This window comes from Choloepus didactylus, chromosome 18 (assembly GCF_015220235.1).
Source record: "Choloepus didactylus isolate mChoDid1 chromosome 18, mChoDid1.pri, whole genome shotgun sequence".
Classification (NCBI taxonomy): Eukaryota; Metazoa; Chordata; class Mammalia; order Pilosa; family Megalonychidae; genus Choloepus; species Choloepus didactylus.
This window is the reverse complement of record NC_051324.1, coordinates 53,479,140-53,504,595: the sequence shown is the minus strand read 5'-3', so window position 1 is coordinate 53,504,595 and position 25,456 is coordinate 53,479,140. Positions and strand designations below refer to the sequence as shown.

The window sequence follows — 25,456 nt, the reverse complement described above, 5'->3', positions numbered from 1 at the left end:
CATCTTTAAACCAGCTGAGGGGTTGGGGGACTCAGGAGGGGGAGGGCGGTGGGGAGGCCCGGGGGCATGGAAGGCGGGGAGAGCAGATTACTTGGACCTGCAGGGGCCTTGGCTGGGGGCCTTCAGGGATCCTGTGGACCAGGATCGTAGTCCCAGCAGATCCCCTGAGAAGGGCTGCTCAGTTTAAATCTCTTTTTCTGCAATGAGGAACCTGGGGCTCAGTGAGGAAACCCCCTTCTGGTCCTCTTCCTCTTCCCAGCAGTCTTAGTTTCTGAGGTTGCTCAAGCAATTACCATGAAATGGGTCGAGCTAAACAATGGGAATTTATTTGCTTACAGTTTTGAGGCTGAAAGAAATTCAAAGCAAGGCAGCATCCAAGTGGCACTTTCTCCTCCTCAGGGTGGTGTTCTGGGGCTGGCCGCCAGCCATCTTGAGCCTTAGCTTGTCACGTGGCAGTGCACATGGCAGTCGCTCCGGTCTCTTCCGGGTTTTGTCGATTTCAGCTTCTTACTTCCTGCGGCTTTCTCTCTGTCTGAATTTCACTGCACTTGTAAAGGGCTCCAGTGATAGGAATGAGACCCATCCTGATTTATAAAGAAACTTCATTATAAACCTATTTATAATGGGTTTACACCCACAGGAATGGATTAAATTTAAGAACATGCTTTCAGGGGGGTGCATACAGCTTCAAATCAACACACCAGCTTGTGACTGAGTTACTTAATCAAGCTGCGCCTCAGTGACCTATCCTGTAAACTGAGGGCAATGACGGGGCTGTGCGACCTTCTGTGAAGCAAAACAATGCCTTCCACACTCTCAGCACAGAGCAGGGCCAAGCACGTGCTCAGTTAGTGGTAGCTGCCCAGCTGGCCGTGACTCCTCAGACAGTTTCTCATGCGCCCCCACCCCCAGGCCCCTCCAGTCTCCCTGGCTCCCAAGTTCCCCTCTCCACTAGCCCTTGTCACGCTCTCCTTCCACTTGGCCTGTGTATCTCTCCTCCCAGAAACCCACCCAGATCTGCCATCCCCTTCTGCTGGCCCAATATCCAGAACTCTTTCCAGTTGGGGCAATCTGCACTCAGGCCATTTAGGACCCCACTCAGGCCAACCCCTCAAACTGAACCCATCAGGTTCCCTTATGCCAGATAGGGACAGAGGTAGTGTTCCCTCAGGGAGGGGTAGGGATGAGGGAGGGCTGGGGTCAAATGCTCTCGGGTGGCCTCTCAACTCCCATCCAGATGTTCATGTCTGAAGCATTGTAGGAAGACGGGAGCCTGTGGTCTCCACAGGTCCTCCGAACTATGAGCAGGGATGGTGGCCGTGGAGACAGACCCAGAGTTGGGGCAGAGCCCTGCAGGCCTCGGGGTGGACCCCAGGTGGGGGAGCAGGGAAAAGCTGTCCCCAGGCCTTGCAGATGGAGAGAAGGCACGAGCCCATCCCCTCTCCTGCCACCGACAATGGGGTTAACTTGATAAATGAGGAAACCGAGGGCCAGAGCGGAGGCCTGCAATGGTCTCCAGGAGACCTGCTGTGGGGAAGTTGACCCGGTCTCAGACAATGGGACCAAGGCCAACTTAGAGGCCAGAGGTGGGTCCCCACTCAGACGGGACCAGAGTGAGGGTGCCCGGACACCAGGGCAGAGTGGTGCCCACCCCTTGTCGGTGTGGGGCTCTTCTCCCTCTGCTTCTGCCTCATGGTCAGTCTAGTAGCCTTTGCCTTCTGTGGAATGGCCCCTTCACTCTCCCGTCAGCTCCCATCTCAGGGAGCATGAGGTATTGGAAAGCATCCAGATTCAGGAGTCAAACAGACCGGGGTTCCAATTCTCTGCCAGATGTGAGCTGTGTGTGCCCTTGGGCAAGTCATCCCACTTCTCTGAGCCTCGTGTTTCTCAGCTGTAAACTGAGGGTCAAGGCAGAATCTCCTTTATGGGTTATGAGAAGGATTATATGAGATACTATTCAGAAAGTGCAACCAATAGCGCTTGGCATATGGTGGGGCCTCAACACCTGCAGTTCCCTGCACCTCCTACAGGAAGCCTTCCTGGGTTGTTCAGAAAGGAATCCCTTGCTCACAGGCCTTGGGAGTCAGCCCCCTACAGGAGAATGAGGTCACATTCCCAGGTTAACGTTTCAGTTTATTATATTCCGAGAGCAGTGGGGTGATCTTGAGAAGAACTTCCTGGTGGGGGCAGGGGTGGATCCCAGCAAGTCTCCTGAAAGCCGGGTGGCCTCCAGGACAGGCAGTGGCAGGTGCCAGAGGAAGGAGTCAGCTGTTTCCTGCACACCCCAGCAGGAGGCTGGGGTCTGAGCTGCCTACCACTTCTCTGCCTGCCAGACTCAAATTCCAGCTCTGCCTCTTACCTTCTGGGTTACTTTGGTACATTTCTCTGACCCTAAATGCCTTCATGTGAAATGGAGTAAGTAAGACCTGCCTCCCAGGGCATTCGGGAGGACTGAATATGACAAAACGTCTATGTAAGGTGCCTGGCACAGAGTCGTGTCCCAGTAAGTTTTCCCTTCCTTTTCCATCCCTCATATGTTTGAAAGAACATGGACAACCAAACTGCATTTATTCAGAAATAAGGAATGTTTTCCTATTAAACTTTTCAAAATCAATGATATAAAATCTGATCCCACTTGTGTGGAAAAAAAAACAACCCAGCCAAAGCAAGGATAGAGGCTCGGGTCCTCTAAACCCTTCCTGAGCGCCTGGGCCCACATCTGACACCCTGCGCCTCCCCTGGGATGGAGGGTGGCTGCTGGGCCTGGAAGGCTTGGGAGAGGCTGGGCCCCCTCTTGATGGTCTTCCTGGTGTCATGTCTACTGGGGGGGTACGTGAAGTACCCGTCCCCATCCTGTGCCTTTACCTGAACTTGAGGATCTCCTGGAGCAGCCAAGCCTCTGAGTGTCCCCTGAGTTGCTCAAGGATACCAGGAGTTGGAGCCCAGCCACTGTCAAGGGCAGCAAGTGGACAGTTTGGGGCATGGCAATGGAAGGACAGCTTGGATAATGGGTACTGTTGATCTCTTGACTGTTTGATCTGGGAGGCTAATGAGTTTAGACAGCTGGGGAAATTGGGTGGAGAGAACAAAAACCAGGGCTATTTTTTGAACATCTGCTCGGTGCCAGGCACATTACCCTATCACCACAGTTCTTACAACACGGCATGGTATCACCTCCATCTTGCAGATGTCTGAGAGGCTAAGGGTCTTGTTCAGGATCACCTAGCTGGTGAGCGGAGGTGTTGGTGTCTGGGTCCAGGAGGACCAGACCAGGAGCTTTTGCCCATCTCACTAGGCTCCCCTGCATGCTGACACCCAGCTCGGCCAGCAGCCCTGATCCTCCCTCTGTCTTGGCACTTGCTGCCCATGGGAGCTCCCTTGGCCCTTTTCCAGGAGGCCATGCTAAGAACCAGGAGATACCTACTCCCAGACTCAGTTTTCTCATCTGTAAAATGGGTACACAGTAACCACCTTGGCTTTCTACACAGTTATGTGAGGCTCGGACGGGATGATGGATGTGAAGAAGCCTTGTAAACTGCACATTTAAAATGGGAGGAATTCTTTTCAAGGCATCAAAGGGGTTTCCTCTCCTTAACTTGGTGACCTCCCCAGACAGCTCATTCCTATAATGATATGGGAATGCCCAGGTGTGACTATGGGTTGTTAATTTTCTTTTGGTATGGTAGGAGTATATTGGAAGGAATGAAGTTATTTCAGGATATTTGGAATTCTTTTTAGGGCATCAAAGGGGTTTCATCTCATTAACCTGGTGATCTCCCCAGACAGCTCAGGGAGGTGAGAGTCATCTCTAGGAGCACGAGGAGGAGCAGAGGGGAGGCAGCTGCAAGGAGGGTGGAAGGGAGGGAAGGTCCCCGATCCTGGTCATAAACCATCTCCACAAACCTCACCTCTCTTAAGTTAAACCTCCCAGCAGCCCAGGGTGGGAGGGAAGTAAGGCCAGGAGGACTATTCCTTCCATTTCAGAGATGAAGGAACTGAGGCCCAGAAAGGAGACTAGGTCCCCCAGCATAAGTTAGCAGGGAAACCTAGACTCAAATGTGCATCAGGGACTTTAATTCAATCTCAACATTTTTGAAAAATAGGTCCTGCTAATGTTTACTGAGACTTACATTGTGACGCGTTCTGCACTAAGCTCTCCTTTAATATATAACATCACCCTTTGAAGTATAATTAATATACCCATCTGACAAAAGAAGGAAGAGAGGGAGGGAAGGAGGGAGGAAGGAAGGAAGGAAACTAAGACTCAGAGAAGTTAAGCAACTTTCCTAAGGTCAAACAGCTGGAAAGCAGTGAGACCAGAAATTGAATCCAGGTCTGAGCCCAGAGCCTGTGTCTATAATGACCACAATATTCTTTCAACTTAAAGGGATGTCCCCAGCTCCTCACTTGAGTGCCACCCTTCACTCCAGCCTGCCCTGTCCTCCCTCAGCTTGAATCGCCATGGCTCCTCTCCACCTGCAGTTCCCAACCCCAAATTCTTCCTATTTCTAGTCCATCCCAGGCACTCTATATCTCTCTATCGCATGACGCTGTTTCATTGCCTTCATAGATGTCCTGGCTGTCTGCGATTACCCTGTTTAATTTCTTGTTTGTTTGTGTCTCCTGCACTAGAAAATGAGACCAAGGTTGTATGTGACTTTTCACTGCTGTATCCCCAGTGTCTACAACAGTACTTGGAAAGCAACCAACACTCAAAAAATTTAAAAAAGAAAAAAAAAGAGAGAGAAATGCTCAACAAATTAAAAAAAGAAAGAAAGAAAGAAAGAGAAATGCATACAGGTTGGGCTCTTGGTTCAGACCCAGCAGGGGTGGCTCTTCCTCGGTGCGGGTCACTGGGACCCAGAGCCAGCCCTTGGCCACACTCCCAGAAGCCTCTGGTCTGGCGGCTGACTTACTCCAGGCAGTCTCGGTCACACCGAGAAGGGGAACTTGCAGCTCCCAGAAGGCGAGGACGCCGCATGGGACTGGATGGGGCTTCATGACTCATGGTCAGGGCTCAGCTGGCCAAGCCCCTCTCCTAGGCTCAGGGTCCTTGGTCAGGGTGCCATCTCCCAACAGGATGTCAAGCTGGAGTCTGGCTCCCTCCTCTCTCTGACCCTGCCTGGCTCCCAGCCCTGCCTCTGTGCTTGAACCACAGCCTCAAGCCCTGATCCAGCCTCGAGGTCCTCAGAAAGCTTCGTGGAGGAGGGAAGCTTGAGGGACATGTAGGAGTTGTCCAAGTTGAGTGGGGGTGGAGTGGAATGGGGAACAGCATTTATGGCACAAGGAACAATTCCTGCAGAGCCGAGAGCTGGAAATGGTCAGGGGGCTGCAAAGGGTTCAGCAAGCGGGGGAGTGGGATGCTGGTGGGAAATGGGCCAGAAGGGGTAAGCAAGTAAGATTATTTGTGTGTAAGTGTGTGTGTGTGTGTGTGTGTGTGTGTGTGTGTATAATTTCATTTTGCAAGAATTGATATATCTATAAATTTTTATATATCTATGTCTATATATTCTCATCCTTTTAAAACTCTCCTGTGAGGTTCTTAACAGAATCAGATCCAAAGCCTGCTTTTGGTAATAAATGTTTTGTAACTCTTTTAGTATTCAAAATTGAAATTAATAGATAATATGATCTTCCTACACACATAGCTCTTAATCATTTGTATAAAGTGCAAAGCAAAGATCTGTATAAAAAACCTGTGTAGAGGAAAAATGAAGGGAAACTAATTTATCATAATACGATATACATATACATATATGTAAAAGCTTGGACACAACTCCAGGGGAGAACACAGCTTGCAAATGCACGTAGAACCTCGGGAGGGAGAACAAACCGGAAATGCCTCTTACGTGCTGACACTGGTTAACTCAGCTCACCCGAGCCAGGAGGCTGTGGGGTTGAGATTTTATAAAATATTGAACATCTCTTGGTAAAGTTCTAATTACGACAAAGCCCAATATGCCCTAGGATTACATGGTAGCTTTATTCCTGGGAAGTTCAATGTATATTAAAACTGTTCATGAAATATGTGAGTAAAATGGAGTTAGCTTTGGAGTCGGATAATTATGAACAGGGTTTTCATCTACGTGATTATCCTGATTATCCAGAGAGACGGAGGTAAGTTGGGGGGTGTGCAGGACAATCCCTCATTGTGTTGACGGTCCTACACATTACAGACATTTAGCATCCCTGACTGCCACCTCTCAAACACCAGGAGCGGTCCCAATCTGGTGACAACCAGAAATGCCTTCCTAAATATAAAGAATGTCCCCTAGGGGGCAGTACTGCTCCTGTCGAGAACAACGGCCCAACAGGCTCTCCAGCGCCTTGCTTCTTATTTGAACCAAATCTTTGGTTCTGATTTCAAGTGCTGCCTCACTCAAATTTCCTTTGTCAAATGGGGGTACAATCATATATTCAACAGTTCCCTTTTGAGGGACATTTTGCTGTTACCAACAAGAAGGCCTGTGTATCTCCTGGAGGAATTCTTAGAAGTGCTAGGCTGGGTCACAGGGTTTTAGCATCTGGAATTTTGATAGTTATGGCCAAAAGCTGCCTTCCACCGAGGTGGGTTAATCCTCTCTCCCTCAGCAGACCACCAACGAGCCTGTGTCCAGAGCTTTGGGAACCAGGATGTGGGGCAATTCTGGAAGGTCTTAGACCGGACGCCTCCCCTCTGGGGGGCTACCTCCTCAGACCACATCCAGCCCTACCCCACCTCCACCAGTGGTGTCCCCAAAACTCCCAACTCACTTTCTCAGACCTCTCGGCCCCAGGGGGGCTGACTTTGCATTTATTTATTTTTATTTTAAAGTGAAGACAGCTTTGTAGCTTTTTCTGATTTTATAAGTAATATATATGGGTTGGGGGCAGGGGGCAGAATCTGTTCCCCAATCCCAACTTTTTATTTTGAAAACTTACAAAGCTTCAGAAAAGTAAGAATAGTACAGCAAACACGCTGTATACCCTCCCTTTGATTCCTCAGTTAGCATTTTGCTACATTGGCTTCCTCTCTTTCTCTCTCTCTCTCTCTCTCTCTCTCTCTGTCTCTCTCAAAACTATTTGAGACTAAGTTGCAGTCATTCTAACACTTCATTCACCTCTAAACAGTTCAGTATGCCTTTCCTGAGAACAAGGACGTTTTCCTACATAAGCCACCATACCAAGTTATCACACTTGGGAAATTTAACATGGATAAAATAAATATGTCCTGCACAGGCCTTATTCGATTTTTTCCAGTTGTCCCAATAAAGTCCCTTATAGCTGTCCCCTGTCCTACCATCCAGGATCCAATGAAAATCAGACTCTGTACCTAGCTGTTGCCTGGAGTCCAGCTTTCTCCTCTGCCCCAGGGCTCGGCGGTTCTGGGCCCTGCCGCCTCCAGGTTGGCGGCTGGAGGTGGGTACAGCACAGCCTCTGGACTCAGAAGTGCCCACGGAGTCCCTCCTTGGATCCCCTGAGCCTCGAGTCAGTCCCATAAATGTCTTCCTAGGCCCTGGGGGTGCAAGATGGAGGAGATGCTGGCCCTGCCCTGGAGGAACTTAGCCTCACAATGAACTAGCCTCGCGTTTATGTGCAGGACGCATACTTGTCGGTCAGTTCCCACAACAACGCTGTGGCCGGGCAGTGTGAGCCAAGAATCAGCCGGGCCTGTGGCAGCCCCTCCCCAGGCCTCTGGTCTCGCTGCTCTGGGTGGGGTTGTCTTGCCAGGGCTCCAGAGCTACCTGGACATCTCAAGCCCCCACCTTGAAGCTGCCACAATTATCCCTGGGAGATGGCTTTCCCAGCTCCAGCGGCACCTCACCACCCACCAGATAACCCCTGCAGTGTGCCCACCGCCGCCACCACACCGGGCTATGCCCATGCCCACGATGTCCCACTGTGTTCTAAGCCCCAGAGCATCGGCAGGCGGGCGAAGCTGGGTCTGAGATCCCCTCGGCTCTGGGTCCCTCGGGCAGGGGCCCCAGAACTATTTGCTGACTGTTCACTTACCTTTCACAGTAAGGCAGGTAGGGCAGGTGATATCATCCCTATTTTCATATGAGGAAACTGGGAAGCAGAGACAAATCTCCACAGGATCCAATTTAAGACCATAGCAAGAAGAAAACTAGAAATGGAGTACAAGCCCCTCATTCTCCTGTTGGGGAAACTGAGGCTTAGAGGTTGTGGTGGTTTGAAGTGTACGTACTCCAGACAAACATATTTTTATATCTAATCCACTGCTGAGGGTGTGGAACCATTTTAAGTAGGATCTTTTGATAAGGCTACTTCAGTTAAGGTGTGACCCACCCCATTCAGGATGGTACTTAATCCTATTAAAAGAGAGAGGGAAGGGGGAGATAAAAGCCTCAGAAGCAAGAAGCTGAAAGCAAGGAAACCCTGAAGAGGAAGGAGAGAGCAGCAGACCCACCATGTGCCTTGCCATGTGGCAGAGGAGCCAACAGTCACCGGCAGCTAGTCTTCAGGAAGAATGCATCGCCTTGATGATACCTTGATTTGGACATTTTCTTGGCCTCAAACTGTAAGCTAATAATTTCCCATTGTTTAAGCCAACCCATTTCATGGTATGTGCTTTAAGCAGCCCAGGAAACTAAAATGGAAGTCACCAAGTTTGAGTCCTGGTTCTGCTGCTTAGCGGCTGCGTGAGCCTGGCTCTGGGAAAGAAGGGGTGTACTGAGCTATTACTGTGCATGCCTGGGACCCTGATGCAGATGAGGCAGAGGCAGGATGGGAACTCAGGCACTGGGCCCTTTCAGGAACTTTCTGCTCTGCAGGTCCTGGGGGCAATCAATAGTAATAGTGGTAGTAGACACTGAGTGCTTGCCACTTGCCAGGCATTGCTCTAAGCACTTCACAGGTATTAACTCATTAAATCCTCACATTAATCCCTGTGAAGTGGATGCATGATTATCACCAACAGCTTGATTTATAAACGGGGAGACTGGGGCTGAGAGAGCTTCAGATATTTGCTAAAGGCTCCATAGCTGCTGCAGGAGGCAGCTGAGATTGCAACTGGATTTTTGCTTCTGACATTGCTCTAGCTTGAGGCAAGTACTTGGCGCTGCCCAACACGGGCTATACTTCGTGCGTGGGGCCTGAGGCCTGAATAGGTAAAGCCTTCTCAGGTCACGGCAGGGAGCAGGGCAACTTGTTTGAGAACTGGGCCAGTTGGGGACCCCTCTGGAGCCAGGCAAGTGGGGGTTTGAATTCCAGCTTTTTCACTTGAGTGACCTTAGTGCTATTTGATACGGGGGCCTCCAGTTTTTCATCTGTAAAATGGGAGACTGTGTGGGGACGTCTGTGTTCTACTTCCCATTAGGAAAGTCATTCAACACAAAGACAGCAGTTTCCTCCTATGTAAAGTGGAGAATAACTCTTGGCTGGTGGCTATAAAACTGTTATAAAACCATAACTTGGGAACTGAAAGGATCTTAAGGGGGGCTGGGTTCTCGCCTTAACCGGCAGTTTATAAAATGAAGCGCTAATAGTGTCACTTCAAAACTCAGCCAGGGGTGGGTAGGGGAGGGTGGGGAGGCCTTCGCTCCTGCCCTTTGAACCCAGCGGTCTCTTCATCCGTCACAAATTGCACTCTCCCGCCTCCAAACCAAGGGGAACCAAAATGCCTTTTGTCAGGGAAAGCTGATGGTTGGCCCCATGGGTTCCACGTGCTGACCTGCCGGGCGCCGGCGGGCTGGGCCGCTACAAGTCCGGACGCAACCACTCTGGGCGGGGAAGGAGATGACGTCAAAGCCACGGCCTAGCTTTCTTAAAGGCACAGGCTCACACCTCGTGTTGTTTTAGGTCTTAGTGGACCAAATAACTGCGATGGCAAAAGCATTTAACTTTTATCGTAGTAACGTATACATAACATTTCCCAGTTTAGCCACTTTCATGTGTACAATTCAGTGGTACTAATTGCATTCACAATATTGTGCCACCATCACCACCATCCACGACCAAACTTTTCCGTGTCCCCCGAAAGAAAGCGTGTACCTACTGAAAATTGACTCCCCACTCTCCCTCCGTGGTACCCTGTAAAATCCTTTCTGTCTCCATAGACGGCACAAACGTTTTAAAGGAAAGAGAGATGGCCGGCTCGCCGGTGCGAGGCTGGGCCGAGAGAAACGGGTCTCTCCGAAGACGCGAGGGGGCGGCCCGGCAGGGGGAAAGGGAAACCCCGGGCTCTTAACTTCCAGCCTGTTTCATTTTCTATAAAATGAGATCAATAATAACCTACTCCTCAAAGTTCGGAGACTTTGGAGAAATAACGATGGGAAATCACCGGCACACAGTAGCCAACCCAAAAATGTCGGTCCCTCTTTCCCCTGCTTCAATTCTCTCTTGGTGGGAACGAGGAATCGGAGGCCCAAAGTGGGGCTGAAACTCGCCGAGGTCACACGCGAGTTGAACCCTGCTCTCCCGCTCCCAGGCCGTCCTTTTCTCGGTGTCCCGCTGCCCGGCCCGGGGTACAGCTCGTCCGACCCAATCGCCCACACCCGCACGGCGCTCTAAGGGGTTTCGGAGTTGGGCCTCATTTTGATCATCTGTAGGGGGATGATGCGAATTCCTGCATAAGATCGCCGGGAAGCTGTAAAACCTCGGTGGAGATAAATGTCTGCCTTTATTATTTGATCGCTGCGCGACCTTGAAGCCTTGACTCTATCCCCCACCGCCACGCGGGTGAGGCCACTGAGGAAAAGGGAGGTGCGTTTCCCACGCCCGTCTGGAAAGCTCGTGGGAGCGCTATGACTCCCAGTGCAGCGCCCGGGCTGGGTAGCAGTGGGGTGGGAGTTGGACCCAGCCCCGTCCGCGACCTAGACACGTGGGCCGCGCCGGGCGCTCCGCCCACATAGGGAGGGCAAGAGCAGCGGCAGCGGCAGGGGGCAGGGGCACAGCAGGTCCGGGAGGAGGACGCGAGTGGGCGTGGCCGGCGTCACTCCGGTGGTGCGGCCGGTCGGCCAGCAGCAGGGGCGGGGCCTCGCAGTGCGTTCGGGGGCGGGGCTGGCTCTGCGGCTCGCGGAGCCGGCGTCGGTGCGCGGCGGGAGCGCGCGGACGCTGTAGCGGCCGCGGAGCCACTATGGGCCCGTCCGGGTCCGGGCCCCGCTCTGCGCGAGCCCCGGCCTAGAACCAGGTGGGCGGGTGTGGGCCCGGGTCGGATCTGGCTGGGGGACAGAGGCTGCAGCCGGGCCTCTTGGGGTCGCCGGGGCCGGAGTCGTGGGCCTTCGGGCCGACCTAGTCTGTCCCACCCGACGCTCTCTGCGCGCGGAGCCGGGGCAGGAAGGAGCGCCTCGTGGCGAGGACCGATCCTGTCTCCCAGTTTCTACGTCCCAGCCCCTGGGCTGCGATTCCCGGCCTGTCCTTTGGAGAGAGAGAGCCCTTCCCGTCCAGGCTCCCTGCCGGGGTGGGGGTGGGGAGCAGAGGGGCGTTCGGCCTCCCGCCTGCAGAAGGCGGGCAGACCCTTTGTCGCCATCAGATTTGTTTAATCGTTTCCCTCGCTGCCCGCCTGCACTTCTCCACAGCCGTGGCTGGGTGCTCGAATTGGGGGGCCACGGACGCCGGTTCAGGTGTTTTGATGTTTGGGGCACCGGGGCCACCCCGGTGCCTGCACTTAGGTGCACCAGTAACCGTGTGCGCCGTGAGTGACCGAGCAAATGGCATTTGGGAATGGCGGTTTGCACCCAGGCAGACCTAGGTAACCATTCGCAGGTAGCTTCCTTCTTAATTGCTCTCTCAGTGACCTTAGCCCGGTCACCTCAGCTTACCGAACCTCAGTTTCCCCGTTGGCCTGATTTAAAAGGTTATAGTGAAGATGACTTGAGGCAATGCAAGCTGGGTGAACTGTGGGGTGAGGGTTGGGTTAAAGGCCCGAAGCACCAGCCTCTGTCTCCTCTCCATCCCCCTCACCTAGCCCTGTTCTCTGACATGGTGCCCCATTTGTGTTTTAGAATTGAAACAACAAGATGAATGACCGGCACCAAGGGGGCATTAGCCCCCTCCAACAAATGGTGGCCTCGGGTGCTGGGGCTGCGGTCACCTCTCTCTTCAGTAAGGCTTGGGGAATGGGGATTTTGGCAGCTCGGGACTGGGGCAGACCAGGGGTTGGAGGTGACTTAAGTTGGAGAGAAGGGGCTGGGTCCTGGTGGAGGGATCAGGGATAGGATCCTGAAAAGAACTTTTCTGACTGCCCTCCTCCCCCAGTGACACCCCTGGATGTGGTGAAGGTGCGCTTGCAGTCTCAGCGTCCCTCAGTGGCCAGCGGTGAGTGCCTGGCCCTGGAGCTGGGAAGGGGTGGGGGCAAAACGAGCATCTCCCGGAGCTGGGTTCCTGGAGCTGGTGGGCTATCTCTTGACTCAAGGGGCTGCCTTGTATTTTAGAACTGATGCCTCCTTCCAGACTCTGGAGTCTCTTCTACACCAAATGTGAGTGCCCAGAGCCACAGGGAGCCTGGGAGGGTGCTGAGGGGGACAGAGAGGGGTCAGGGGATGTGGGGTCCCAGTCTCCTGGAGGAACCCAGTCTTCCAGTCACATCGGCTATTCCTCTGTTCTGTGCAAGAATTCATACAGGGACCCCATTCTCTGCTTTCCCTCTGGGGTGGGGGCTGCCACCTTCTCACAGGGTTCCAGGGCCTCTTATCCTGACGTCCCCTCCCTCCTCCAGTTCCCTCTTTCCGATCCACAGGGAAGTGCCTGCTGTACTGCAATGGTGTCCTGGAGCCCCTGTACCTGTGCCCAAACAGTGCCCGTTGTGCCACCTGGTTTAAGGACCCCACCCGCTTCACTGGCACCATGGTGAGGAGCAGCTGTGCCCTGGGCCAGGCCCCTGAGCATTCCCGAGGGAGGTCACAGTTTGGTTGGGGCAGCTGATCCAGAATGTAGTGCAGGACATGTAGAGGTGGCCAGTTCAGTCTCAGGAAAGGCCTCCCAGAGAAGGTAGTGCCCTCGCAGGGATTTGAAGGGTGAACAGGAGTCCCCCTGAAGCAGAATGGGGAACTGCACGTGTGAAGACCCAGAGGCCTGGGGGGCCGCAGCCTCTCACTAGGACCCGGGCCGTGAGCAGAGGCCACAGGCCTTCCTCTTACCTATTCTCCCCCCACCTCACCCCCCACCCCGGGCTGGCGCCTGCTTGACCAGGATGCCTTTGTGAAGATTGTGAGGCACGAGGGCACCAGGACCCTGTGGAGCGGCCTCCCGGCCACCTTGTGAGTACCCTCGTCCTCACGCTGACTGGACCCTGTGGCTCCCTTGCTCCCCAATTGGCTGGGCAGGGATTTGGGATGCCAAAGGAAGGCTTCGAAGGGTTGGGGGTCCCAGCTGATCTTCTGTCCACATCCCCAGAGTGATGACTGTGCCAGCCACTGCCGTCTACTTCACTGCCTATGACCAACTCAAGGCCTTCCTGTGTGGCCGAGCGCTGACCCCTGATCTCTACGCACCCATGGTGGCCGGCGCGCTGGCCCGCCGTGAGCACAGCCCTGGGCCCCTGATCTTTCTTTGTCTGTCCCGTGCCCAGTCTTGGCTCCCAGCCCCAGTGTCTGCTGGCTTCTGGGGTGGGGGACATGTCTCAGGCCCCCAGATCCTGGGGCAACAGCGGGGGACTGCTCTGTGGGGCCTGTGGCCTGACTTCACCTCCTTCCCGCCCTGCAGTGGGCACCGTGACTGTGATCAGCCCCCTAGAGCTGGTGCGGACAAAGCTGCAGGCCCAGCATGTGTCATACCGTGAGCTGGGCACCTGTGTCCGGACTGCAGTGGCTCAGGGCGGCTGGCGCTCCCTGTGGTTGGGCTGGGGTCCTACTGCCCTGAGAGATGTGCCCTTTTCAGGTAGGCACCCACAGATACAGGGGCTGGGGTATGGGAGCCCTTGAGAAATGCACCAGGGTTAATAGGCAAGTCTTAGCTTCCTGCTACTGACTGTGTGGTCACTTGTCTTAACTTTGGGTTCCTCCTCTGGGAAATGGGCACAGCAGGCAGAGTACTCGCCCACGCTTTCGTGAGCTAATTCCTGGAGGGTGCCTGCACAGAGCCTGGCGTGTAGCTGGCAGTGGATGATGGGTCTGGGGCTCGCCCACTGCACTCCTCCTCTCATGAATGCACTCCCCTCCCCAAGCCCTGTACTGGTTCAACTATGAGCTGGTGAAGCGCTGGCTGAGTGGGTTCAGGCCAAAGGACCAGACATCCGTGGGCATCAGCTTTTTGGCTGGTGGCATCTCAGGGACGGTGAGTCGACAGGGCAAGGGGAAGACCAGCTGGGGTGTCCTTGGGGGCCTGAGGGTGGTTGGAGGTGCTCAGGCAAGAGAGATCCTGCCTCTCAGAGCAGCTGCTACCCGTCAAGTAGTGAGCTTGCCTTCCCTATTGTAGTCATAGCTGAGGATGGCAGAGGACCCTTCCTTCCTTCTGGCCCCAGGAGTCTCCCCCTGTGGCTGGGTGCGAAGGGTGGGTGGGTCCTGGGAATGGAGACGAGCCCCACCCCTGCCCCATCAGGTGGCAGCCATCCTGACTCTGCCCTTTGATGTGGTGAAGACACAACGCCAGGTCACACTGGGAGTGATGGAAGCCATGCGAGGTGCGGGGTTGGCTGGTAGGGGTGGAGGGTGGCAGGCAGGGGCCTGAGCGGGCTGTGACTGGGTGGTCTCTTGCCCTTGTAGTGACGCCCCCACGTGCCGACTCCACCTGGCTGCTGCTGCGGAGGATCCAGGCTGAGTCAGGCACCAGGGGCCTCTTCGCAGGCTTTCTCCCGAGGATCATCAAGGCTGCCCCCTCGTGCGCCATCATGATCAGCACCTACGAGTTCGGCAAAAGTTTCTTCCAGAGGCTCAACCAGGAGCGGCCTCTGGGCCGGTGAAGGGGCCAAGGGATCTCTTCTGGGGATGGGGTGAGAGGTCAGGAGGAGACTGAGCCAAGTGCCTTTTCCTCAGCACTGAGGGGAGGGGCCTTGTTCCCTTCGCCTCCAACTGTGAGCCCCAGGGCTCAGGGCTGCTGCCCCTCTGGGCCCCCTCCGGTCCTCCTCAGACAGCTTCCTGTGGCTCCCCACCACCAAGGATTATCACTCCCCCCAACCATGAGTTCAAGACCAAATCTGCTAATCCCCTACCTTTGTTTATCTCTGTGTTTGCCATAGCTGGGCCTGCCCCCAGGAGCCAAAACTCCTGGGCCTCTTTCTGTCAACCCTACCCTTGCCCTGTTAATTCCTTAAGTCTAAAGATGATGAACTTCTGTCGAGTGGCTGTGACTGGGGATCTGGGGGCAGGGCGGGGGGTAGGACTTGGTAAGGGATGTGCACAGAGAAGGTCTGGCAGGGGCTCTGGTGCTGGTTTTGGCTGCCCAGTGAGGACCCCCCCCCTCACAACCCAATTAGAGCTGGAGGTGGGGGCGGGGGGCAGGTGGACACTAGCATTCTGGGAGTGATGTCCCTTCAGGTAGGTCCCCTGTGCAGAGGTCAGGATAGCGGGTGGTGAGACCTCCCCAAAGGGCACATTTGAGTGACAGTAGATGAAGGAAGGTCACTGCCAATCTTCAGCCTAATGGAAGAGTTTGCAACTTTCGGCCAAAGCTGAATTGCCCAGGACTGTGGACTGAGGAGGGAAAACTGAGGGTCCCACCAGAGTGTGCCCCTCCATCCCCCACCCCACCCCCCAGCAGTGCTCAGCCTCTTTTCCTGGCGTTGAGAATTATTACACATTGTCAGGTTGACGGGGCACTTCGCTGTCTTGGGTCCTGCCCAGGGCAGCCCTAATACTTAAGACGCTTCATAGAAAAGTCACCCACTCCCTGAATTATGACCTGTGTGCTCCCAGGGGACCCAGCTGCTTCAGATCCAGGCATCACCTTGGTTAGGGGAGCCAGGGCCCTGGCTCCCCTGCCCCTCTGCTGGCCTCAAGACAGACCCTTTTCCAACCCCATGTGGACAAGGATGCCCTCACGCCTCTGGTTTTTATTTGCCTTAACCCCCTCAGCAGACATCCTCGCCTTGGGGGCTGAGAAGGTGGGGTGGGGGGAGCTCCAGGGGATACAGGGACAGGTGGGAGATGGGGGTGCCAAGGCTGAGCCACCAGCTCCTGGGGAGGGTGGGGAAGTGAGCAAAGGGGAGGCCACAGGGAGCCAGCCAGGCATCAGGGTCACTGGAAGGATGAAGTGAGCTTTCCCAAGGGTATTCTGTGGCCCTGGTGCCCCCGCTTCCTGGCCCAGGCACCTTCCCTTCGCAGCCCCTGCCAGCTTGGGCAGGAAGCTAAAATAGGCAACAGGTGAGGGTTCAGTCTTTCCTGAGAAGTTCCTGGCTGGGTGGGCAGCGTTCTCTGGGAGGGTGGTCTGGATTGGGGGCTGTGAGGAGGAGTGGCAGGAGTCCGTGGCCCTGGCAGGTGGGGCGGGCACTGCTCACGCCACGCCTCAGCTGGGGCTCAGTGCTGGGCTGCCCTCGGGACTGTCGCTCACCAGGCACTCGTTGGATTTGAAGCTCGCCAGGGACTTGCAGCTGGGGATGGAGGCCAGGGAGCCGCAGAGGCCCAGCATGGAGGGCGTGGGGTCCTTCCCTGGGGAGAGAGGGCGGGTGAGGCCAGGCCAACCTGTTCACTGCGTGCGAGGGGACAGCCCCGGTCATTCCCTGGGAGAGTCCTGAGCTCTTCTGAAGTGCTTGCCATTTTCAGTTAGACCTTGGTTAAGCACTTGCTGGCGCCATGCAGTGCTGGGCATGGGAACACTACTGTAATCGTCACTCTGTGTCTCTGTCTCCCCCTGAGGTTCATCCTCTCTTTGTCCGTTTATTAAAATACACAGTGAGCACTTGCTTTGTTCCAAGCACTGGGGCTACAGAGAGTGGACGAGACACGGTCCCTGCCCTCACGGAGCTCACAGTCTGTGGGGAAGACAGACAGACAATCACAATAGTGTGGTGAGGTTACACATCCAGTCTGCCTTGTCTCAAAGAAGATCTAGGGTCACTGGTACGTTGTGGTTTGGAAAAAAAAAAAGAGAAAAAATCCAGGCACAGGAAAACTAGGATGGGAAAAACCAAGATGAAGCCAGGGATGAGGTCAACACAAAAGGCATGCGTTGAAGTCCTGGACATTCGCTTGCAGGGAGCCGCTAATTTGGTTCTGAGCTTCCTGGCGGCCAAAGAAAAGGGGGAAAACAAGGGTCAGGCGAGCGGTTCACACATGCATGAGATAAAAGCAAGTTAGGCTGAGGGGCTCCCCTAGCTCTGGAGAGCTGGGTGAGGAAACCAAAAGGCCATTGAGCCCTTACCATATGCGGGACACTGGCGGTTATTTTAATCAATATCCTCATTTTACAGGTGAGGATGGGGCTAAGCAAGGTGAGGTGATTGGCCAAGCTCACAGCCAGAGGTGGCACAGCTGGGATTTGCACCCAAGTCTGCTGGATTCCCCAAGCCAAACTCTTAATTGCTGAACTAAGCTCTCAGAAAGAGCAAGTGAATGAAAGAAATGGCTAAGTCCTGACTTCAGGCCCCAAGGACTCGCCTCAGCCCTTTCTGCCTGGGCGCTGGGTTGGGGTGGCTCACCGATGGGGCCCCAAGGCTCCTCATCCCGTCTGCCCTCTCCCAGGCGCTGGGAGTCTGAGCTCAGACTGGCCTCAGCTGACAGTGGTTCCGTGCTCATGAAGCTGTGTCTGTGGCAGGGCAGAGAGTTGGATCTGCAGAGACTTGGGGCAGGCCTAGAGCCAGCCCCCAGGATGTCCCCTGCCCCCAGGAGGAACCTGCACTCAGGACCAAGCAGAGCCTGGCTGGGGCTTACCTCCGGAAGAGCTTGCGGTTGTTGGCGCCCTCAGCCCCACTGAGCATTCCCAGTGACGGCCACTGGTTGACCAGGGGCATGGTGAGCTCCTTGGAGCCCTGGGTCAGAGGAGCGTGGTCGCCGGGGATCAGACCTGTCCTGGGGGGGGTGGGGGGTCAGGCCTGGCTGGGAGAAGGAGCAGAAGTGGGGAAGGGAGGCTCAGCAAGGGGTGGGAGAGGAGCTAGAAATGAGACCTGGTACAAACATTGGGGTACAATGTTGAGGGTCAGGAGAGCAGACCCTGGGAGTCGATGGAGGTGGTACCAGAGGTCAGAGGGTGACGGGGGGTTAGTTTACGAACGTTGGGGTTTGAAGGAATGATGGGGTGTGTCAGTTGGGGTGATGGGGAGGTCAGTGAATAGTGTGGGAATCCCTGAAGGGTACTAGGGAGTCTTGGGGCTCATGATCATGAAGCATGGGGTGATGAATGTTTTGGGGGGGAAATATTAGATCAGTAGGGCTGAGGTCAGGGGTCACTTTGGGGGAAGACAGGTAATGTAGATAAGAGGGGTGTTAAACCGTGGGAATAAGGCAGTAATGTCAGAGGTCAATATGAGTGATGTTGGATGGCCATTCTAGATGATGTCGAGGGTAGTTGAGGATGAAGTGGAAAGACAGTTGGGGGCTTCACTGGATGTTACATTGGGGTTCTGTGAGGATAATGCTAGAAGGTCATGGAAGGATCTTGGGGTGAGGGTGACCGGGTCAGTGGGTTGATGCTGTCGGTTAGCTGAGGCGGGTGCTCGTGTCAGGAAGGCGATGGGGTCATTGCATGACGGGGGTGAGGTGTTCGGGGTGACGGGGGTCAGGGAGGCCGGCGCTCACAGCTGCTCCTGCAGCTCCAGGATCACGCCTTCCAGCTCCCGCTTTTCGCGCTTGGTTCTGCGCCGCCGCTTCCTCCAGCTGCAGCTGCAGCCGCCGGTTCTCCGCCTCCAGGTCCTTCAGCTGCGACTCGCGCAGACGCACCAGCTCCTCCAGGTAGCCCTGCGGGGCGCCGGCTCAGTCCCGGCGGCGGGAAGAGGGGGTCCCAGCCGCCGTCCGGCTCCGGCTTTGCGGCTCTCCCTCTGCCTCCCGTGCCCCGCAACCCCCAGCCCCCGCACGCCGCGCACCTTCTGCGCGTAGACGATGCGGAACTTCTGCTCCATCTTGTGCCACTTGCTGTACCAGCTGTCCTCGTCCGTGACCAGCGGCAGGTACGGGTGCTCGGGCGAGTTGTCCTCGCTCGTGCTGCTCTCGGCGCTGTGCCGCTCCTCCTCGTCGGTCAGGTAGTCGTAGCTTGAGGGAAGGAGCAGTGGGCACGGGCCCACCCCGCCCCGTGTCCCAAATCAGCCTCCTTGGCAGTGGGACCAGGTTCTTACCTCCCCCCACCCCCACCCCGCCACCGGCCCACGGCAGTCACAGGGCTGCTCACCTCTGGGTGAACTTTAGGTAGGGGCGTGTAATCAATGACACACCGGCGTCTTCCCGTCCAGCACTTCGCCCTTTAGGCAGAAGCTGAGGAGAAGAGCCATGGGGTTGGGGGTGGTAGGAGGAAATGGCGGGACGGGAGTGGGTGGAAAAAGGACGCCTTCCACCAGCAACACGCAGGTCGCACCTGAAGTCAATGGCGCTCAGTCCGATCAGCATCCCTGTGAGGACTGTGGCTTCCTCCCGCAGCATGATGGCACCGGAGTCATAGAACCTTCTGTGGGCAGAGGGGGAGGGACCAGAGGTGCAGCACTCCCCCAGGAGCCCCCACCCCACAGGCCTTACTACACATTTTTTCCCAGAAGAAGGTATCTTCTGCCTGCGCCCATGCCAGGTGTGGGTCCTGGGGCACACTGGGGAGAGGGCCTGGGTCTCCCACCTATTAGAAGGGGTGCTCCCTGAGAATAGATTCCCCTTAGTCCTCTGAACTACTCCTTCCCCACCAAGCACGGGTCATTCAGATCCTTAAAATGTGGCAACAGCCTTAATCATCAGTGCTTGGCAGAGTATGTGCTCAAAACACATGCTGACCTGAACTCAGAGGAGAGATTAGAGATAACTACTATAAAAACAGCAGGTTGGTATGGCCATTCATTGTGTGTGTGTGTGCACGCACACGCGCGCATGCTTGCATGTATGTGTGGAAGGTACGTGTCCCCACTGTAGCAGCCTCAAACATATCTTCTCACACCAGCACACACTGTGATCCCTGCCCCAGGGACCCAATCTCTCCAAACCCACCATGCAAGGGTTGGAGCTCTGCCAGCTGGGACTCTGGGTAGCAAGTACAAAACTGCTGCTGTTGCTGGGGAGCGGCTAGGGCTGAGTGTTGCAGTTCTTGGAACAATGCCACCAAGTAAAATGATACATTGTTGAGGCTTGTCCAGAGGTATGTCCTAGGGTAGAGCTGTGCATGATGGGAGTGATGTTGGGGAGTGCTGGGGGACAATGGGGCCTAGAATGATGGTGTTGCTAAAAGTGTGTGCGGGGACTGCAGGCGGGTGAACTGTGGACAGTCTGGGGGAGGGGCGCTAGCAATGCATGCTGGGACTTGTAGTCCAGGTACTGAAGGTTGCAGCTGGAACTTAAAGCACAGCAAACCTGCACCCTGGGACCTGCGGTGGGACTGCCCAGCAGGGTCTGACCTGGTGGTTCCGCGTGTCCCCGCAGAGCTGTGGTGATGTATTCTGACATGCGCTTCTCCATCAGTGCCACCCGGATCCATGCCCGGCCCTGCAAAGTACGCTCACCTTCACTTGTGGTCCCAGAAGGACCCCCATGTCTGGGGAGGTCTGGGGAGGTCTGGGCTTCCTGGCCCTCTCCCCAGTGCTGTGGCTAGGGGTGAGGGTGGATAAGCCGGCCAGTGTCCCATATCCAGAGTTGGGGTGGGGGTAGCCGCCCTGGCCCTGGCCCCTCACCTTGGCTCGGGCTGTGCTAATGTTCTCCATGCTCTCGATGCTGCTCACACAGTTGTTGGGCACTTTGCTGCAGGCCAGCCGGATGTAGTCCCAGAAGCCCCGCTGCCCGTCTGAGCTGAACCAGCTCACCGGACCTGCTGGGGCACAGGCTGAGCCAGGGCAGGGAGGGAGCTCAGCAAGAACAGGGTATTTGGAGAGGGTCCGTGTCAGGGGCACACACATGCATAAGTCTAATCAGCCATGCCCATGGTGCCTACCCCAAATGCGTGTACACACACATGCATGTACACAAAGGGCATGCCAGCATAGGGCTGTCTGCCCACTGATGGGGCTTCTCGGCGTCTGCTGGGTTGTGCCCAGAAGACCTCCTTCCCCTCTTTCCAGCCCTGTGTGTGAGCTTCTCTGCATGGCCCAGAATTGGGGCCAGGGTCAATGGTGGGGTTCCAAAAGCTGTAGAGGATGTCAGATGGGCTGGCTGGAAGATAAGGGCTAGGAGCTGGGAGGGCAGTGGCAAACAGGAACCCCAGCCTACCTTTGAAACGGTGGCTGAGGATCTGCTCTAAAATGGCTGCAAAATTAACAAACTCCTCAGATGAGTCATCGATGGGCTCGGCCGTGTACTTCTCCAGCAGTGTTTTCACAGAGAACCTGGTAGGTGGGGGAAGGGAGATGGGGCAGTGGGGCATCAGGTGGGAAGGCAGGGTGATGGTGGTAGAGGAAGGGTGTCAGGCAAAGGGGGGCAGTGGGCAGAGAAGACGTCGCAAAGGTCATGGATGCGGTGGGGAGATGGAGGGGGAGAAGAAGGCAGCAGGTGAGAATATAGTGACCACAGGGCTGCTGTGACGTGGGGAGGGAGAGTGACAGCTGGGAGACTGATTGACAAGGTGGGTAACAGGAAAGGTGACAGCCAGAGAGAGAGCTTTGGGGACAAGGTATGAGAAGGGATGAAACATCACGGAGAAAGCTGGGGCACCAAGAGCCAGGGGTGTTCTCCCAGACCCTTATCTCCAGGAGAGCCCCTCCTCCTTGACCACCCTATGTGTGTGTGTGTGTGTGTGTGTGTGTGTGAGAGAGAGAGAGAGAGAGAGAGAGAGAGAGAGAGAGTTCGGGATCATCTAGGAGAAAGAAGCTGGTTTGTTTCCCTGCCCCAAGCATCTCCAGCTATTGCTGAAACAACCTTCAGTTCTTTTGGGGGTTGGGAGGGGTCACCTGTGCCAGGGCATGTGAGTTGGCACCGTGCACATGGAGCGTGGGCATGCTTGGGTGGCCAGGTGGGCAACTGGCACACGGGTGCCCCTCTTCCCCCTTTTCCTTCCCAGCTCAGCCGCCCACACACCAGCTGCCCAGAACCCAGCCTTGCAGAGCTGGGTGGGGGAAGTGCGGGGGGGTTCCTGACACACAGACTGGGGGGGAGGGGACATTGGCAGCAGATCCCTGGAAGGGGGCTTGGAAGTTCAGTCACCTCGCTTCTCAGAGATGAAGGGAGCCAAGGGAAGCCAGCAAGGCTGAGGGACAAGAGCCAAGCAGCCCTGGTCTCTCTCTCCAACCCTGCCCAAAGCCTCAGGCTCCCTCTGCAATCCCTGTCCCTGCAGTCTTCGCCTGCCATCCCTGCAGTGGGGTGGGGCAGGAATGAGGACAGGCTCCTAACATTCCACTGCTGCCCTGTTGTGGGTGACAGAACCGGGGTGGAGGTTCAGGGTTACGCAGGCTGCTTAGAACGGCTCTTTTTTTTTTTTTTCTCCGTTAAGTATATAGAGCCCTTACAATGTGGCGAGCATTATATTTTGCATGTATCATCTCATCCAGTGTTCACAACAGCCCCAGGAAGTAGATCCTCTTATAATCATCAATTTTATAGACGGGGAAACTGAGACTCTAAGAGGTTAATCTGTTCGGAGTCATGTGGCTAGCCAAGCGAAGAGTCAGGCGGGGATGGCTGACTCCAAAGCGCTCCCTCTTTCTGCTCCCTCTTGTAACCTCCTGGGGTGTCATGATCGCCAAGGCCCTGCACAGCCCTCACGCTGCAAGGCTCTGCCCTCGGGTGCTGGCCTTGGAGGCTCTCGGGCCAAGGATCCAGCTGAGCCCACAGAAACCTCCCTTTCCCTTTGGGCTGAGAATTGGTCTGGCCTGAGATCAGAGTCAGGTCAGGGTGGGGGTTGCACTAGAGAAGTCCTGATGGATTCAAATACTGCTTTTTTGTAAGACTGTGTGACCTTGGGCAAGTCACTTAACGCCTCTGAGGCCCATTTTCCCATTGCAAACAGGAGTAATAATGTCAGCCTCATTAAATAGTGGTTTGGATCCCAGACAGGGCTGGGAGAAGGTGAGTGTGTGCAGGCCATTAGACAGAGGTGGTGAGGAGCTGGATCATTAGTGTGGGGTTGACCCTGCTGAGAGGTAGCCTGTGTTTAGGGCATTAGCTAGGCTTCATTGTCCACCCCCCCTTCTCCCCAATTCCTTCTGGTCATCTGTCAGGCCTCAGTGAGGGCCTGGGGCTAGGTTCAGTGTAGCATCCATCTGCCATCTGTCCTCAGGGATGCTACAGAGTGGTCCTTGCCCCCTGGGAGCCCCGCGTAGTGTGCTCCTGGTTAGGAGGTGCGGTGGCTTGCTGTGGGTTACCATGGAGATGGGGAGGCCGGGGCCTAGGGGAACCTGCAGCCTGCTAAAGGGAGCTGTTCTGGGAGCTGGAGGTGACCACGTGATGACAGTGAGGCAGCAGGAGCCTGAGGGTTTCTGAGTCTTTGTCAGGTCTGTTCCCCCAGAACCCTACAGCTTACCTCCCAGCTCTAAGCCCACCTCCAGACCACCAGAACCCCTGCTTTTCCAGCCTGAGCCAAGAGGAGTTTCCCTCTTCCCCTACACACTGGAGAGCTTCAGCTATCTTGACAGGCAAGAGAAAGAACAGGAACTTGGGAGTACTGTGATGAGAAGGATGAGAGGGGGCATCATCAGATCAGGGCTGTTTCTGCCACATTCTGTCACAGCCATTCTTTGGGGTGACTGTTATACCCCACCCCATGTACCAGACATGGGAATTATGAGGCACCGAAGGCCCAGAGTGGTTGGGATAGTTCACCAAGGCTACACAGCTAATAAATGAAGATCTTGAACCTAGGACTATCTGGCCCCAAAGGCAGGAGTCTTTGTTTTAGAATACACTGGGGGGAGGGGAGGGGGGGAGGGGAGAGGCAGTGGCCTGCACTTTGGGCTGGGCCATAGCTGCACTCATTCCTTCTATAACATTCAAGGCGTTTTTATGGACGGTCTGATGTGCCCAGCACCATGCTGGGCACTAGGGATGTAATAGTGTGAGATAGATGCAGCATGGTTGGGTGTATGCTCAAGAACCTGGAAGGAGCTGCCAGGGCATCAGTGTGCAGGCTGGTGGGGCTGGCAGGGGCAGAGAGCTGAGCCCTGCACGCAGAATTATCTGCCCCGAGAGGGCCTACTTCCCAACACCTGGGGGCAGGAGGGCAGGAGAGATCCCAGGTGGGGAAGGCAGCTGGGAGACCCCGGAGGGAGAGGCAAGTGTGGGTGGGGGGTGCAGGGAGTGTGACTGGTGGCTGGTCACTTCCAGGCTCCAGGGAAAACGGGGAGGGTGAGTCACTGCAGAGCTGAAGTGGGAAATGCCACTTCCTGGGCCCCAAGAAAGCAGGAGAATCTTCCCAACACTGTCACATTCCCACCCTCAGGGACCAGTAGCCCTGTCCCCTTCCTCTTCCCCTTGAACCCAGGGGACCCAGGCTTCTGTGGCTGGACCATCGGTCCTTCCCATGGTAGGGGCAGTGCCCCCCTCTTCACCAGATGGATCCGGGGGCCTTGCCCACATACCCAAGCGACCCTGCTACAGGCTGCAGCTGCCTAGAGATAGAGGAGGGCACGGAGCCTCTGCTCAAGGATTTGTGGATAGGAAAGTCCCCAGACAATGCTGCACCCCAGGGAAAGCAAGTGGACAGGGCTAGGGGTCAGGGTACGCAATAAGAGCCTTCACGCCCCTCTTCAGTTCTCCTCTGCCCACCTCACCCCCCCCCCCCATCCACTGAGCCCGCCAGGCCCCCTCCCCCTCACACACAATGTCACTTCCTGGTTCTCACAGGAAGCTGCAATGCCAATAAAACTCCCCCTCCCCCTCAGGCCCTTGGCCAAGAAGGGTAGGGAGCAGACCTCCAAACCCCCTCCCCATCCTGGTCCTGGGAGGGGCTGCGGCACTCCTTTTAACCCTTTGTTTCCCTCCCCTTTCTCCCAGCTGCTGTGCATGCTGCCGCCGGCACACTCAGTCCGGGTTTCCGCAGCCTGCCCCAAGCCCTCTCCCTGACCACCCCACCTCCACCTGCCAGCGGCGCCCACCTGCACACGGTGATCAGGTTCCTACGCTCCACCGCCACGTTGCGGGAAGACGCTTTCTTGGAGGATAGCCCCAGAGCCATGGTGGTCTGGACAAAGCTCGCTTCCATCCAGATGCGCGGCCACTGCTGCCGCCGCCCGCTGCCCCCCACCCCGCCCGGCTACCCGGCTCCCCCGCCGGCTCAGGGCTAGGCCCTCTGCCCGCCGGGGCCCCTGGACCCCTCGACGGTCATCCCCCAGCCTCCGCGCCCGGCCCCCTAGTTCCCTCCCCCGGCGGCGACACCGGAGCAAAACAAGGCCGGGGAGGGAGCTCTCCGAGGTGCTGAGCCGGGGCCCGTCACCGCCCCCCACCCCCAGCCGCCCGCCCCCTCCGGCCGGTGACGTCAGGACCCTCGGGCCCCGCCCCGCTGCAAGCCGGGGACCAATCCGCAGAGGATGCAGCTT

At 55.9% G+C, this 25,456-nt stretch overlaps 2 protein-coding genes across 4 annotated transcripts; one reads left to right on the top strand and one right to left on the bottom strand.

Moving 5' to 3' along the window:
- The first annotated feature begins 10,993 nt into the window (after nucleotides 1–10,993).
- Nucleotides 10,994–15,211, top strand: SLC25A39 (solute carrier family 25 member 39). Of its 3 annotated transcripts, none has more exons than XM_037809038.1 (11): nucleotides 10,994–11,131; nucleotides 11,946–12,045; nucleotides 12,199–12,258; nucleotides 12,375–12,419; nucleotides 12,680–12,789; nucleotides 13,132–13,199; nucleotides 13,336–13,460; nucleotides 13,645–13,818; nucleotides 14,105–14,214; nucleotides 14,479–14,560; nucleotides 14,643–15,211. In XM_037809038.1, the coding sequence occupies exons 2-11, from the start codon at nucleotides 11,961–11,963 to the stop codon at nucleotides 14,837–14,839; spliced, it is 1,056 nt and encodes a 351-aa protein (XP_037664966.1). In that variant the 5' UTR covers nucleotides 10,994–11,131; nucleotides 11,946–11,960; the 3' UTR covers nucleotides 14,840–15,211. The 3 variants fall into 3 exon arrangements, with proteins under 3 accessions (XP_037664966.1, XP_037664963.1, XP_037664965.1); XM_037809035.1 differs by having other exon boundaries at nucleotides 12,659–12,789; nucleotides 14,643–14,839; XM_037809037.1 differs by lacking the exon at nucleotides 10,994–11,131 and having other exon boundaries at nucleotides 11,961–12,045; nucleotides 12,659–12,789.
- Nucleotides 15,212–15,894: 683 nt separating this feature from the next.
- Nucleotides 15,895–25,174, bottom strand: RUNDC3A (RUN domain containing 3A). Its single transcript, XM_037809922.1, is given in 15 exon segments — nucleotides 15,895–16,523; nucleotides 17,513–17,619; nucleotides 17,745–17,882; nucleotides 18,609–18,658; nucleotides 18,660–18,767; nucleotides 18,893–19,058; nucleotides 19,195–19,217; nucleotides 19,219–19,233; nucleotides 19,235–19,277; nucleotides 19,378–19,467; nucleotides 20,396–20,414; nucleotides 20,417–20,483; nucleotides 20,669–20,817; nucleotides 21,201–21,316; nucleotides 25,016–25,174. Coding segments are annotated over 15 exon segments (1,341 nt in total). The 5' UTR covers nucleotides 25,123–25,174; the 3' UTR covers nucleotides 15,895–16,380.
- Nucleotides 25,175–25,456: the final 282 nt, after the last annotated feature.

Coding starts and splice junctions, on each gene's coding strand:
- SLC25A39 (XM_037809037.1), top strand. CDS start 11,961: ATGAATGACCGGCACCAAGGGGGCATTAGCCCCCTCCAACAAATGGTG. Junction 12,420..12,658: donor GAGTCTCTTCTACACCAAAT/GTGAGTGCCCAG, acceptor TCCCTCCTCCAG/TTCCCTCTTTCCGATCCACA. Junction 13,200..13,335: donor AGCGGCCTCCCGGCCACCTT/GTGAGTACCCTC, acceptor CCACATCCCCAG/AGTGATGACTGTGCCAGCCA.